The 16404-nt window shown below is 40.8% G+C and overlaps 1 protein-coding gene across 2 annotated transcripts in view; it reads left to right on the top strand.

The window, feature by feature from the left end:
- LOC119499134 (2-lysophosphatidate phosphatase PLPPR4-like) overlaps positions 1-9119 on the top strand; it is a 46567-nt gene extending 37448 nt beyond the window's left edge. For both annotated transcript variants that reach the window (XM_037788369.1, XM_037788368.1), the window contains exons 9-11: positions 679-1297; positions 5133-5268; positions 5820-9119. In XM_037788369.1, the coding sequence (XP_037644297.1) occupies positions 679-1297; positions 5133-5268; positions 5820-6955 (1891 nt within the window). In that variant the 3' untranslated portion in view covers positions 6956-9119. The remainder of the gene's footprint in view (positions 1-678; positions 1298-5132; positions 5269-5819) is intronic.
- The last annotated feature ends 7285 nt before the right edge of the window (positions 9120-16404 follow it).

Below are 16404 nucleotides of genomic sequence, written 5' to 3'. Positions count from 1 at the left end.
TGACCTCACAAAACACGTTTTGGCCATAACTCAAGAATTCATTCATGCTTATTATGACAATTTCGCACAACTGTCTAACAGGATATGATGATGAAGTGATGACATTTTGGACAGACATGGATGTAAACTGTATCTTCACTGGCTGGCGGAGGCATTGAACCATGAGGCGGTAATTTTAGTTGCATATGTTAAAGGATCAAAGATAACAGAGCGTTGTCTGACATTTATTCAAGAGCGTGTGTGAATGAGTATTTAGATTAGATCCATAGCAGCCTCTGCCATTAGTGTATGAATGTGTGTGTGTATGGGTGAATGCTGACATGTAGTGTGAAGCGCTCTGAGTGGTCAGAAGACTAGAAAGGAGCTATATAAATGCAAGTCCATAAATTGGTAATTTGAGTGCACAAATTAACAAATTTATTAAGCTGAGAGAACATTTTATTCATTCAAGAGCATGAATTAGTAATTTTCTCCATGATACCCACTGGGCTCCCTACTAATATTCTATTGTGATTATTGTTCATTCACATTGTTGCGGTTAGCATACTGGTAACTTGCCTCACTGGTCAGCCGTGTACAATTGCGAGTATGACATCACTTCAATGAAATGCAGATGCACTGTTGCCGTGATTGTCTTCGATTTTGTTGCTCATAAAGTTTCTTTGCCCCTTCCTCCAGGTCCCACGGAGGCTCCTCATTGGAGGAGGGTCGCATTCCACGCCGCCACGCCTCCATCCACGCATCAATGGACTCGACCCGATCCAAACAGCTGCTCAGCCAATGGAAGAACAAAAACGACAACAGGAAGCTATCCCTGCAGGTGATGGATGGAATAAGACCGGCGTCCTCTTCATCTCCTCAGAGGAACATGGAACTGCGCTGCTCCTCTGAACCTTCTGCCATGGGCCTGGAGGCAGAGCTCCGAGGTGGGATGCACCTGCCTTCACTCATCACTTGTCAGGAAACAGAGCTGCGTGCTGGGGCCCACATCCCAGCTCAGTACATGAAACTCGCAGCGAGCTCTGTTCCTATGACCAATCATAATCACATGACCCATAATGGGAGCACCGGATTGGCCGGCGGGGCCAGAGTGTCTATCCAATCCCGGCCTGGATCCTCCCAACTGGTTCACATTCCTGAGGAGGAAAACCTCACCTGCAAGGATCAGGAGAGTGAATCAGAGGACAGCATGATGGATGGGGGTGGGTCAGTGAGGGAAAAGTGGCTGAGAGTGGCTGAGAAGACCAGCATCCCCTGCAGGCCGCTCAGTGCTGGAGGACAGCCTCGTCTCATGCAGGTTAATCCTTCTTTTTCTTTACCAATTTTACCTATTTTTAATCTATCTGTCTGTTGTGAATCTAAAGCAAGTCAAGTGCTTGTTTGATGACATTATATCACATTCATTTAGAAGAGCGTTTTGTCCAAAGCGACACACATTAAGTGCATTCAAACTAGATAGGTATAAGCGTTTGATTTGAAGTCTATCCCTCCCAATCAAATAACCAAAAATATGTTAGTGGGCAACTAGAGGTCAAAAACTTGTTTTCTTTTTTATTCTAAGAAAGTGCTAGCATGAGGGTGTCGAGGTGAACATAGACAGGTCTCGGCGAGGGCATCCTTTCCCCTGAAGGAACACAGGCTTGTCCAGGTTAAGCTTTAGGCCAGTGGTTTTCAAACTTTTTACATCACGTACCACCTCAGAAAATATTTGTCTCTCCAAGTAGCACCATTATGAGCGATGTTAAAATACAGTAGCGTAGGCCTACCCTATTCAGCAATGCAGAGTTCACGCAGGAGGCAAATTTATTCCTAATAGTAATATTACTAAATGTTGACTTTTGTCAGCCACAGCCATGCTGTACAAAGGGGTAGCGCTAGAGCTGGCATAAAACCATAATAATAGTTTCCGTTTGGAGCCAGGATTGCAGTGTTTTTGAACCCTTCATCAAATAGGCCTAGTAGTAATAATAAATATAAGAACCAAATCAGTAGGCCAAGTAATAAATAGCCAAAATGATAATAAGCCAACAGGTTTTTTACAAAAAAAACTTTTACAGACCTCAAAATAGGCCTAAAATAAAACAAACAGGCCAGGCCTACCTCAGTCCTCAGCAGAGCTCTTCTACGGGTTTTTATTTAGAAAGAGCAACATGTGGCTCAGATGGTACTGATGTTCCGGGAACGCAGAGATAGCGCCTCGCTAACGTCGCCAGCCTCGGGAAGCGCGTCTGATTTCCTTTCCACCAGTCAAGAGGATTAGTATCCAATGAGGGGGGGTGGAGGTGTCCACCTCTGCTTCTGGGTCATTAGCTTGTTGAGGGGTGCTGTAGTCATTTTCAAGGAGCGACATCATGGCATTGCCCTGACGGCGTGGGCAGCAGGCATTGCAGGTACCACTGCTGTCTCATCATCTCCCCCAGTACCGCCAGTGCCAGCCTCCTCTTCATCACCATCAGTGTCCACTGCCAAAGTAGTACAGATTTCCTAAAGTTTATCTTTTACAGCCTCTCTCTCCCTCGGTGCCAAAAAATGAAAGTGTTTATGGTGAGGGTTTGGTGATCAGCGCTGGTTTGGTAACCAACTCATCCGTGTCAATCTGGGATGAAAAAAATATATCTTAATTAATTTCCCTCTTAACGATTGTTGTTATTTTTGTACATTGGAAACTTCTATGAAGTGAATAAAGTGATGTTACGAGTTAATCTTTTTCTACTAAATCATCATTCTTTAATGAATTTAACAAGTCAGTGAAGCAGAATATAGGCTATCGTTAGATAAAATAATGTTTAGATCACGTAAGTCTGAAACAATCCTACGCTCCACTACTGGAATGTAATTCTACAATTAGTATAATACTACTACTATTAGTGTAGCCTAATCTTTGTCTGCAACTGTGCAGAAATACCGGGTTTAAACACAATGAATAGGCATGCAAAAAAAGAAAATAAAAAGCTGCGCAGCATTCAAACATTAATATATTATATTATATTTTTGAATATTTTAGGAGTTCCTTCCTATAGTAGACAAGGCTATTTAAAAAATACACTTACGCTTATATTAATTAACTAAAATTAAATAATCTTCCCCCATGCGGTCGCTCTACTGCCGAACCTCCACCTTCAACTCTGTCAGTCTTCGGCTGTCATCCTCAGCTCTCATCAGGTGTTTGTTTAGGAGGCTGAAGGCGATGGGCTAAATGTTGGAAACTGACACGTCATTTTCTGCGGAAACGGCGATGGTCGCACATTTTAAAGTCTTCAACAAAGGCGCAATCTCCTCCATTATCTGCCGGCATTCATCCAGGATCTCGAGGGTTCTGGCTTCTTGCAGCTTTGTTACCGATCGGTCGGACACAACAGCTGTAACTGCCCACCGTTGTTCAATATGTCTTCCGAACATGTTGCACACCGAGTTCCATCTAGTTTTGCATGACTGGATGAGCTGGTGTTTCGGAAGTTTAATTTCAACGTAACACATCAACTTCCCTTTCCCGGGCCACATTAACCAGCTCTGACTGGGGGATCCCGAGGCGTTCCTAGGCCAGTGTGGAGATATAATCTCTCCACCTAGTCCTGGGTCTTCCCCGTGGCCTCCTCCCAGCTGGTCGTGCCTGGAACACCTCTATAGGGAGGCGTCCAGGGGCATCCTCACTAGATGCCCGAACCACCTCAGCTGGCTCCTTTCAACGCAAAGGAGTAGCGGCTCTACTCCGAGACGCCAGCCACCCTCCTGAGAAAACCCATTTCTGCCGCTTGTACCGGCGATCTAGTTCTTTCGGTCATCACCCAGCCCTCATGACCATAGGTGAGAGTAGGAACGAAGATTGACCGGTACATCGAGAGCTTTGCCTTCCGGCTCAGCTCTCTTTTGGTCACAACGGTGAGGTAAAGCGAATGCAATACCACCCCCGCTCTGCTCACTCGCGAACAAGACCCCGAGGTACTTGAACTCCTTCACTTGATTCACAAATTAGTTAAATTAGTACAAATTAAGGTAGCTAAAGAAAATAGTTGTTCGGCAAACTAATCATTACTAAAGGTGCATTGGCTTTTTGCTGAGCTTTTAATCACAACTCACAGTCTTCAGCAGATGGAATTTCATTGAATTGGCAACTTTAGTTGGTTTAAATATAATTTCAATCTCTGGTAAGAACAAGAAAATTCCATTCTTCATTTATGCGCAAGAATCCATTTTGGATTACATGGCTAAATAAATGAAAAGATGGACTGGTGATGTAGTGATGTTAATGCTCTGACCTTAGATTGTAATACTCATTATTTTCTGTCAACAAGAGTGGCTGTTTTTTCTTATTGCCAAATGCAGTGGTGCAAGAAACAAAGAGAGTTGAAGTATCTCAAGATGTCACCTATATCCTTGACCTCATAGAGTCAATAGCCATATTTCCATTCAAATATTTTTATGCGCATTTTGAAGTATTCCATCAGAAAAGCTGTATGGAAACGGCAAAAATTAGATAAAACCTAATCAATTGCACAAAAAAAGTTTTTACTCTCGCTTGAGGTAGTATTTCTGTAAAGAAGGACTCGAAAATCAAGAGAAAGTCTTTTAAAGGTTTAATAAACACTTGCAAGTGGGCAAACAACCATCAACATAATGTTCAAGGCTGTTCCATTTCGTGACATTTATACCCTTGCGTGCAGGCTCATAGTCGTATATCTCACATTGTCTATCTGACTGACACTTCTGTCCTTTTTAGGGTTACTTGTCCTCAAATAGGCTCTACAAGTTCGTTGACTAGGTGACCGACACCGAAACAGAAATAGGCCTTAAGGGCAATGAGTGTCACCTGTCATGACCTTAGGAATGTGCACATGTTTGTATTTTTCCAACACAGTAGTTTTTGCCGTTGTCGAAAAAGAGTTGATGCACTAAATGGGATATGGAAACGCCTTTGCCGAATAAATTCTGACAAAGCGAACATTTAATTCACATGATGCAGGCTGTATGTTTTGCGGACAGCTGCAGTCATATCCCTTTTGTTAAAATGTTCCCAGTTGTAGCAGTAGCACTCCACCTACAAGAAGAGCAGGTTAGTTGGTGATGAGTATACTATCCCAGCAGCCAGTCAAACTTTGAATAGCTCACATTTCACTGTCATCCTCTTATTCCAGGTGATAGCCTTATCCAAACAGCAAGGTCTGCTTCACTCTCCACGGTCGGAGGATGGTGGCAGCATTCGGTACCGAGCCCTGACGGACCAGGACCCATCACCACCGGCCTCCACCACTGGAGCAGTGGGAGGAGGAGGTCTGTACTGCTAATAGAGTATAAAAAAAGATGCAGTCCTTGCTGTGTTCAAATCCAATTGTGCAGATTGGAGGGAAACTGGTCCCTCCGGTCCTTTGTTTCTGCAGAGTTAGCAGCTTGTCGCTAACTTGCTTTGTTCCTGTTGCCTATTAAGTTAGCTGGCAGACTTCATTGTAGTCCCTGGCGCTAAACTTTACTCTGAGTTAGTGGTGCAAACTGAGCTAATCAGGAATCTTAAAAAGGTAGGCACTTGCGTCTTCTGCCTTAGAAGAAGTTCTTGTAGGCTATAGCTGTTGAGCAAGTCATAAGTTAGAGCTCAGAAGTTGCTTCTGCAGGTCCTATTCTGAAGGTGAGAGGAGGAGAAAAGAGACAGAACAAAGGAAAGCTTTCTGTGGGCGGAGTTAAGGACTCCAAGGATCATTGGACTCTGCTGCGTAGTGGCAGTCACATCAGTATGAGCGCTGTGCCTTTAGATTAATGGATTTAAACATTCAAGAGGATTATTGTTAGCAGTAGAAGATAATTATTGATCATTTGTCTTGTTCTGTTAGGAGGAGGTTTGGAAAGAAGTGGCAGTATAGTCCGTGTTGAAGCCCACCCAGAGTCCAGATCAAACAAACCTGTGGTGAAACCTCCGAGCACCGACGGAAGTGGCTCCTGGCGATGGAAACCACCGGATCCACGAGCTTCTCTCCGACAGTCGCCTTTCCCCCTTAACGACCTGAACAGACACACAGACAGCTGTGATTCGCTGAGGGATGGAGGGTCGGTGGATGGGCGGAGGAGCGTAACAGGAACCGAATCGGAGAGCGAGGGGGGAGGAGATGTAGTGGGAGGAGGACCAGGAGGAGGAGGTGTGTACACAAACCATCCACATGTTGTACACCCTTTACATCCCTTACACCCCAATAACCCCAACAACTTCCAGCACCCTAATTTTAACCCCAACAATCCCAACTTTAATAACGCCCACTTTAACTTCAACCCCAACTCTGCCAACTTTAACCCCAACTCTGCTAACTTTAACCCCAACTCTGCCAACTTCAACCCCAACTCTGCCAACTTCAACCCCAACTCTGCCAACTTCAACCCCAACTCTGTCAACTTTAACCCCAACACTATCAACTTCAACCCCAACTCTACCAACTTCAACCCCAACTCCGCCAACTTTAACCCCAACTCTACCAACTTCATCCCCAACTCTGCCAACTTCAACCCCAACTCCACCAACTCCAACATGCCATTCCCCCCCGCTGCCACCTTTGCTCCTCCCTTCCACCCCCACCCTCAGGCCATCACCACCATCCGGGTCACCCCAGTGGAGGTAACGGCTGCCAGCAGCGACGGTGGTTCAGACTCCCAGTCGGCTGCCTCGTCCAGCCGTGAGTCCACCCTGAGGAGGAAGAGTGGCTCCAACACAGCCCACATGCCCGATCGAGGGCCCACCCCAGACCTCCACAATAACCACCGCCTTTGTGATGACGGTAACCGCATCGACAACGAAAGCAGCAGCCGTTTCCACGAAAACCTTCGAAGTTTTCAAGAGAACCCTATCCACCCTAACCACCCCAACAGGCAGTTGCAGGGGATGTTTAGCCGTCCCAGCCCAACCCCTCCCCCTACCTTACCCCGCCCCCTCCTGACTCACACCCCGCCTCCTACTCTGGGGTTGGCCTATAAAGAATGAGACGTTCAGAGGTAGATTCATCCATCTATACCTGTGATTAAATGTGTCCCAATTGACCAGTACAACATTTCAATGGAGATGCTGCATGGGCCATTCAGAACTTTAGATTGAGCCAAAAATGAAAGGAAATTTGGTTAAATCTGTCCACCACCCAGGTTCAGCCAAAAGGGGGTGGCCAAAAACGTGTTAGTCCCACCCACCTCTCCCCTGGCCAATTAAGGCACAATAAATGGCCAATTGTGTCCCACCAGCACCCCAGTTGGTTTAGAACCCAACTGAATAAATGTTATGTCTTACTAGGAGACGTACTGTAAGCTTATTAAAACCTATTAGCAAGAGGTTCACAATCCTCTCGGGGTCTAAAGCCATAGAGACTCCTACACAATTAGCCCTGCCCACGATCTCCAACTGGCCAATAAGAAAGGACTATAGTCAGGGCCCAAAATAAGAGGGGCGAGTTTGATTCAACATTTTTCCTTGTGTGTTTTTTTTTCATCTGGATACACCAGTCCGTTTTTGTAAATGTAATAAATTGGGTGCACTGGCTTCAAAGGCACAAGAATAATGGGCTAAATAAACTGCAGACCCTTTGACTCAGTCAGAAGGAGAGACTCCAGCCTCCTCGGTCCGTCCCACAGCTCCCTGCAAGCGAGGATGGATTCAGCCTAATGACTCTGACCCCCTTTCCTCTGACTGCTAGGTCAGCTGTCAGTGGGATAACATTCTTATCATCAACATTTATACATACAGTATATATTCTCAGCTCTCATCGTTTTATCGAACACAGGTAACAATATCGATATATAAACTTTACAATGTAACCACATGCCATTAGATGGAAATTTGCATTCAAAGCCCATAACTGTGCTGTGTTTGTACATATGAATGTGGGTGGCCACAGTGGAAATTAAACCCACAGTCTTAATTGTGTCTGGGCTACAAGGAGTCCCTTTTGGGCAATAACAGTATCTCTTAGTTCATGGTGGTATTGTGTTTGTGTTGGATAAGAACAATATCATGGGACATACCTTGTGTTTAAATATAGTTAAACGAGCGCTCTATTTTTTACATGCTGTGTTTTAATGATGTGCAGTATCTGAATTATTGACTGTGTAGTAGCTGTACTGTACACTAGCACATGCAGCATGTGAGTCATCTGAACAAACTTCGACCGCACACAAGTCCAAAGACTGAGGGAAGTTAAGCATTTTTTTCTTTGGTTCATTTTATGAGCTCATCATGTTTAGGGCAACTATTGGGAAAAAATAAATCTAATATATCTAGCATAAAATCAAAATATTTTTGAAAAAAAAAAAGTTGCAATGTTAAAAGATAAAGTTGTAGTTATATGTGAAAAAGGTAATATTATCTGATGATTTTACAAAAGAAATGGCAAAATATTACGATACTAAAATGTTTTAACAAAAAATTGAATTTATAAAGAAAGTACAATACCACATGAATACAGTCATCATCATACAACAAATGTTTGTATTTTTGAGAAAACAAAGCAATAATTAAATAATATAGTGTAATTTTACTAGAAAGTACAATATTACAAGGATAAAAGCAGAAATAAAAAAGGCATTACAGTTACAAAAAAGGTCATAATGGTACATGAATAAAGTGTAATTTTACCAGAATTTATGATACAGTAAAATCTTACAAAAATGGTAATTTTAAGAAACATATTCTAATTTACTAGAATTAAGTGCAATTTTAAAAGAAAGAATTCCAGTTATACTTATAAATCTGAATTTAAAAATAAAAGTCATAATAATACAAGAATAGTGTTAATTGTATGAGAAAATGTCATAACATCACAAGAAATGAGTAATATTGTTGAAAAAAGTCTGTATTTCAAGAAATACTATAAATGTTGTCATATTTGGAGAACAACAAAATGTCATATATATGTATATATATATATACAAATATATATATATATATACATACATATATGTATATATATATATATTTGTGTGTTTTCTTGTTTTAGCATTGCCTGGCTATCAATATAGTTGCTATTTTTTCCAAGCAGAGGATTTGACACCTAAGATGCCTCAGATCTCTGATAAAACGGTGCAGACTTTTGAAAGTTATCCTCAACAACCCTTGGTGAAGAATATTAATATAAAGATATTAAAAGAATTTTACAATTTTATTCTGGAAACATTACATTTTTTATCAGAAAAATTACAACTTTATTTTCATAATATTGTGACTTCTTTTATTGTAAAACTACAACTTTCTTCAACTGTTGAAACTTTTTGCTGAAATAACAATATAATAATTCTCTCACTTTTCCCCCCCTTAACGGTGGCCCTATTTCTCAGTCATGATATTTCACATAATTTTTCTTTGGTATTTTGCATGTGTGGTTGAATTCATGAAGAAGAAAATATTCTGACATTTCTACTTCACAAATGTTGGAGAAAAACAATTTTTTGTTTTGATTTACTGTTTATTGATGACCAGAAACAACACACCATTTGGACATTGGACATTACTCATCATTTTCTTAGCCCAGTATTTACATTCTTTGTTCAACTTAGTGCCCAAGTGCCATCAAAAGAAAAGTCATGTGGCTGTGGGCTAGTCACATAGATAGGCTGTGCTAGTACAGGACTGGAATGACTCTCAGCAGTCAGTGTTTTGATGGAAATCTGCCTGGGACCATAAAGATCCACAAGTTTGGATCATGTAGAATTTAAGAAAGCACAATTACTGCAGCTTGATACATTGTCAAACAGATGACAGAACACAGTGGATATTTATAGCTGTGTACATATTTATATATTTCTCTAAGCTCCCACTTCTGGTCAGATGTCTCTTTGATTATTGCATTTGTAGGTACGGGGGCCATGACGAAGATTTAGGCGATGATGTGAGCTGGAGATGACGATGTTGCTGCTAATATGTTTTTAATCGAATAGCTGAGTGGAGAGGACTTATATTCTAATATTTAAACATTTATTATCGGAAGTATTTTAGTTAAACAAGCTGATATATCAAGTGTATATGGTTGAATGTGACTCTTCAGCTCCTTTAAATGTTTCTTTTTCTAGCTAACAATAAAGAATGGACACAGTTAAATAATATGCAGAGTTTGCAAGCCAAGTGCCCTGATTGGTCAACAAGAGAAACTGATTATGTTTGATGAAAAGGATTCAAGAAAGTGTCCATGTCCATTCTCATGGTAATCTGTGATCTAGTTTGATGTTTTTTGGTTTTGTTGCTGTCGTTATTCATTTTAGCTGGAAGTTTGAAGAGAACAGGCAGTAGCTGGTGTGAACATTTGGAGTGGTATAAAAGCAACCCAGTCGCCAGAAAATTCTAAATTGTACATTTCCGCAAACCATGGGATACGTTGAATGTCAACGTTTCTGAACCAAAAATACGTTCCAGAAATATTTTTCGTACCAGCCTCGTATCACGCTTGCAGAAACGCACAACGTAACAATCGTAACAACGTAACTAGCGTAGATAAATAACAACCGCCCAGACTAGCGGACTTTCTTACGTACAACGTTACGTAACAAGCTTAAAGGCAAAGTTCAATAACATTATTATACAACGCAACTTCCAATAACGGTCGCTCGATATATTACATGACTTGCTCTGCGCTTAGCTCGCACTACGTCACTCGCTCTGACTGGATGGAAAAACAGCAACATTCGGCGTATCTATGGTTTGCAGAGATGTACAATGCCAACGTTTTTTTCCTGGCGGCCGGGCTGATAAAGTCGTAGAGGGTACGAGACACATCATTATATTACCTGTAAACACTGGAATGAATTCCTTATTTGCTGATTTCACAAAGCAGCATGATTAGGATTTCATGAAATACAGATGTTGCTTAGTTTTGCCAAATTTAAAATAAAATAAATATATAATCTTTGAAAAAAGAAGGTACAATTTTTTAATAGGTTTAACAACAGAGGTGATCGATTGTGGATTCTTCTTACAGTTGAAGGAGCTTAATAAAGAGTTTGGGCACAGTAACTGTCCACTCTTAGGAAGCAAAGTGGTGTGGAAATGGCCTTTTATACAGTCTTAGTGAATCTGGACCTGACATTGTTTGTAAAGAAGGCTGTAAACAGATATGTATTGAGTACTGGAGACAATATTTTTAAATATAGATGGAAGTGGATATTTTCAAGTAATTAAAATGTAGGCTTTACTTTCATATTTTTTTGTCACATAGTAATAGATACTTGTCAAAATCATAGCACAATCACTTATTCAAGGACCTCCAGCTGTGTTTTTTATGTGTAGGTTTATGTATGTACAGTATGTGGCAAAGGGCAGGGCCACAAATTTTATCCAAGATTGCAGCGGGAGCTGAGATTTATTAGTCTATAGGAAAGATTTTCAACAATTCAACAAGTTCTATTAAATGAAATATACTAATACTTCCTGCAGTAGTAACAAGTACAAAATGAAATTCAAGGGTGTTTTCTGGCTAATGTGCTCTCTGCAGGCCAGTGTCTGCAATGTTTACGCTCGGAGAAAGCGAAAGAAACACCGTTCTGTATCATTTCGATGTTGGAAAGACCGACTGCAGTGTGACTGTTGCTGCATATTGCATTTTCAGACAGGGAGCTAGCAGCGAGCTTGTTAGTGGTCAAGTTTAAATGGTGGATATTGAACGGTAGTTCAGTAGGACTCTTCCTGTTAAACTTTTAAGCACATCTTATAACTTACACTACTACAGAGAGGTGAAGCCCCTTCCGGTGGACCACCATGGGACCTTATTTCGGAAAAAATATGTACACTAGTCAACGGAAAGAGAGAAATCGTTTGTCAATTTAAAACTTAATTTTGCAAGTCATGAAAGTCTCAGTTTGTCGTAGTATCATTTAGTTTTGTGTGAAACCGCTCAGTGAACTACATCTCTCGTCTCATACAATATACTACGTCACCAACATTAGCTAGCCAGCTAACTTAGCTATGTTCCACGCACAGGTGAAACATTATCTGACCTGATGTGTTTTATCCATGGATGTATTAAGAGAACTGGATCCAGCGTTGGAGGCGGGGCCCTGTTCATTCCTATGAAAGTTGCTCAGCGGCGCATGAAGCCTAAATGGCTCAACTTCCGCCTGGAAAAGTACCCGGATCTTAGGCACATGGAACATGCGCACATGACTCGGTCACGGGGTCCCAACGTCACGCCGTCGTCACGGCTTGCGCTCCAGCCTCGGTCTGGGTCTCATTCACATGAACGGAGGAAGGGAAATAACTCTGGATTCAGCTATTAGTTTGTTTTACAACTTTAAAAACTTAATTTTTTTAATAAGGGCTATTTAGGTGTTCGTACTGGGAAGTTGATTCACCTCAAAATAAATTATCCACTGAGTTACAGACGTCTCTTTCCCAATATAAGTCTATGGGAAAAAGTCTTTTTGGGCCCAATGGCATCACGTGACGGACAAGGAAGTTGCAGTACCGCCGTTTGGCCACTCAAAAAGTTGGGATTGACGACCCGTGCGCTTCCTGTAGGCTTGGTTTTATCCAGCGACTCATGGTCTTTTTATCAGCCGGGAAGAGAAAGAAGGATCAGACCCATTGCTGGTGTGAGTTCATCCCAGTAGGAAACACACAGACATCGCAGCTTCAGAGAGAGAGACGTCACTACCACGACTTTTGGGTGTGTCGTCTTTCTAATTACGTATTTTCACAGTCTGATACTTCAACAGTTTTACAACAAACTGAGACTTTCTTGACTTGCAAAATTATGTTTTAAATTGACATTATCATTATAATTAATGAAAATTATCATTATGTGTGATTTATGGCGCAATTCAAATGGGATCAAAGAAATATTTGTCTCTCTCCGTTAACTAGCGTTTATATTTTTTTCCGAAATGGTCCCATGGTGGTCCACCAGAAGGGGCGGGACTTAGGCTCTCTCTAAGTTGTCACCTTAAAAGCTCTGAGTTGGGACCCCCCAGATTTGTAGCTTGTCCTGTTAGTCTGTAAAGCTAACATTAACGTTAGCGCAAGCAGATTAAGTTCACAGCTCTCAGCAGTATCATTAAGAGTCATCATATCTTTGTCAGTACCATAAGTGGACAATGTCATATCTAACTAATTATGAGCTAAATTGGTAAATTTTTCTAGAAAACTGGGTGTTACTGAGAAGTTGAAGTACCCTGGGAACACTCCTGCATCATATCTGGTCCATGCAGGAACAAGATAAATTCATGATCATGCCAGCAATTTAAATTGCAATTTTGATCAGATTGCCATTAAATATTTTCCTCAAATTGTTTTAGCCCTAACTGCAGCAGATGTTTAAAGGAAGCACAACTAGTTTATCACAGGAATACGAAGGTTAAAACTGCCATGGACAGGAGGCAGGTGTATTTGCTTTCAGCCCCAAGAACCTGGCTTCACTCGCCAAGATATTTTCAGTCAAGTTTCACATACAGAAAGTCTTTATTTAACAGTTTTAATTGTCCACCCCTTAGCAACCAAAGCCGCTTTACCTGCCTAAACCTTTTGCAAATATTTTCTCATGACAAACATGGCAGGATACAGTTGTGCTATTATTGCAACACAATCCAGAGGAATGTAATGAATAGAATACTCCCATTAAAGTTCATTATTTTTGCATACAAATTTCGTGAATGAGGCCTATTCGTTTCCAGCATAATCATTTCATGACTTCCAGTGAGACTGTTGAATATGGATACTGTGATACAGTGAAACAGTCCCTGTAAAAAAGATATAATCACTGACGTAGATGTGTTCTCCCTTTGTATTGGTCTTGGACGACAGAGAAGTATATTTTGATATGATAGGTGTTGTGGAACATGGTTTGTAATCAAAATGCAAGATTATCTTAATTTGATGTAAAAGGCATGTCAGTGGATTATAATTTCAGTTAGATATGCTACCCGTACTCAGTACAAATATTTGAAAGTGAATATTTTAGTTTCAAAATTGTACATTTGAGTAAAGTTTTATGTGATTTTAGCAAGAGCAACTAAGAGATATGTTTAGATGGGAAAGACACATTTGAGAGGGACATGTGCTGAGCCTCGTAAGATATAAGGTGTAGTGGAAATGAGAAATAGATTTTGGAATACTGATGTGTGTTTGGATTATAGTTTATTAAGGAAGGCGTACAATCAATAGTTTTGGCTGAATAATCTCGCAGTATAATTATAGTATTCTGATGTCTTTTTTTCCAATAAGAAGTGACATTGTTACTTAGTTGCAGCTTCTTCATTTGTACATTTTAAATAATTTTTCTAACATGTGATTTGAATGAAGATAATGTGAAGCAAAACTTGTTTTGAGAACCGAATTGAAGTCCCAACCCCAGAAGGCCTGCTGCTGTGCTAAAACGTGGTTAGAGTAGGAGGAGGTGGTACATTGTAATCTGAGTGTCCACGCAGATTTGTGGACACCAAAATGGAAATTGTGCCAAGTTTCAAGTACAGTGATTACATTGTCACGGTGAGCCCAAGAATTAACATTTTACTGGAAGATTGTCACCGGGCCTAATCATTACTGCCACAAAAGTATAGGGCCGAACCGGAAACCACTCTCTGTGCACCGTCCCATTACTTTGGCTTTTGACTGTAGTAATGGGCTGTTTTTTTTAATTTGCAAGTAATTCTAGTTGTAGTGTATGATTTGCTATTACGTAAGTAAATATTCTATGAAATATTGATGATTTTTTTTTTTAGACATCTCACAATGTGGTTAGCTACCTGCATTATTAACTTCATCTTTTTAAACCCTGGAACACCTCCAGCAAAACTTGTTTAGCAGCCTCAACAATCAAATTTCTATGTATATCCCTTGATACTATTATATGAAATGATCATATGATTAACAGGTTCAACTAGCTGATGTTGAAGTGAGCCTTTAGTTTGGGGACGGTAGGCTGCTGGTAATAGACTACTAGTTAAAATGTGAGTAGCAGTTTGTTAGCACACTTGCATACGAAGGGTTTGGATGTTGTTTGTTATTCTAGCAGCTACATAGCTAGCCTTCATACTACCTATTGTTACACAATGAATGGCCTCCTGGTTACAACACATATGTTCATAGATTCAACCAGCTGGAGAAAGTTTGTTATAAAAAAAAAAATGAATGTGAATTATCCACAGACAACTACTTAATAATTATGTCATATTTATAATAATCAGTTATTTTTTGTCTTTTTCTTTCATTGACTCTCTATTGACATGATATATATATATATATATATACAGATATTTTTGATTAGTGTATGTGAAAGAGATTTTTTTATATCTGCTCGTCAGATTTGTTGCTAATTGCCATGGCAACCATCTGCACTCACACGAGTGCATGGTCCGTATACCTTACAGTTAGTCCTGTAGCCAGCCAAGAAGGAACTCTTATATACGATCACCGATGTTGGAAATCTGTATTTTGTTCTGCAACTGTCGCTTGAGGATCCTGAAAGCAGTGAAATATAACTGACTCTTTTGCATTTCAGTAAAACCAGCTGCTGGAATTCAGTTTCATGTTCTATGACTTCCTGTGACTCACCGCTGTTGCCTCACAGCAGACAGGTCAGATCAGCATGCTCTTACAACCCACTGATACAACAGAAAGCACTTTGGTTGTTCTCATCAGACAAAAAGGACTGCGGTACTACGAAGTGGTTGTTAGCAGACTGATTGCTTGCTCAATGGTAGTTAATGACACAGTATATTAATAAAAAAAGATGTTTATTGGGATAGTTCCGCATTTGGGGAAATACACTTAGGGCGTTTTCACATTAGGTACAATTGATCCGTACTGTGCCCGAGTACACTTGCGTCATCATCCACGTGTATTTGTTTATGTTGAGATCAGCTGTTCTAGCAGCGGAGTATTGTAAAACACTTAATTCAAACTCGACAGAAAAAAAATAAAAATCACCAAAAATCACCAACTCTGGTTCGGTCTAAATAAACTCTTATTTCACAGAGTTTGCTGTGAAAATATGCCGACTCTACACGCTGTTTCCCCGCTGTCTCTCTCTCACTGAGAAACAGCTGAGCGGCTCTCGTTCTTTGGAGGCAGACCATTAAATTAGCTAAATAAAATAGCAAACATCGCCCAATCTCATCGCCTACTATCGTTTATATTTTAAGGAACCTCTCGCCTGCCTTCCTGCTTTAACACCCACGGCCGTGCAGTTCAGAGGATGAGATCGGCGCATGCTGCACGCACAAACAGACATAGATACCAAACTGTTTTATGTATACAGATTTCGGAGGAGATCGGTGCCGAACTATTCGCTGACAGCTAATGTTGCTCGAGATAACCAGCAGTCCACTTCCGTGTTTCGGTACGGTCGGCTTTTACACCTGATGCAAACCCTGCCCGAGTACGCATGATCCTTGTCCGAGACCACCTTTTCAAGCGGACTCGGGTACGGATCGACGAACGGAGATTTCACACTAATCAAACGAATT

The sequence above is a fragment of the Sebastes umbrosus genome, chromosome 12, assembly GCF_015220745.1.
Source record: "Sebastes umbrosus isolate fSebUmb1 chromosome 12, fSebUmb1.pri, whole genome shotgun sequence".
In the NCBI taxonomy this organism is placed as follows: domain Eukaryota; kingdom Metazoa; phylum Chordata; class Actinopteri; order Perciformes; family Sebastidae; genus Sebastes; species Sebastes umbrosus.
Note: the sequence above shows the minus strand (reverse complement) of the source record. Positions and strands in the feature narration are given on the sequence as shown.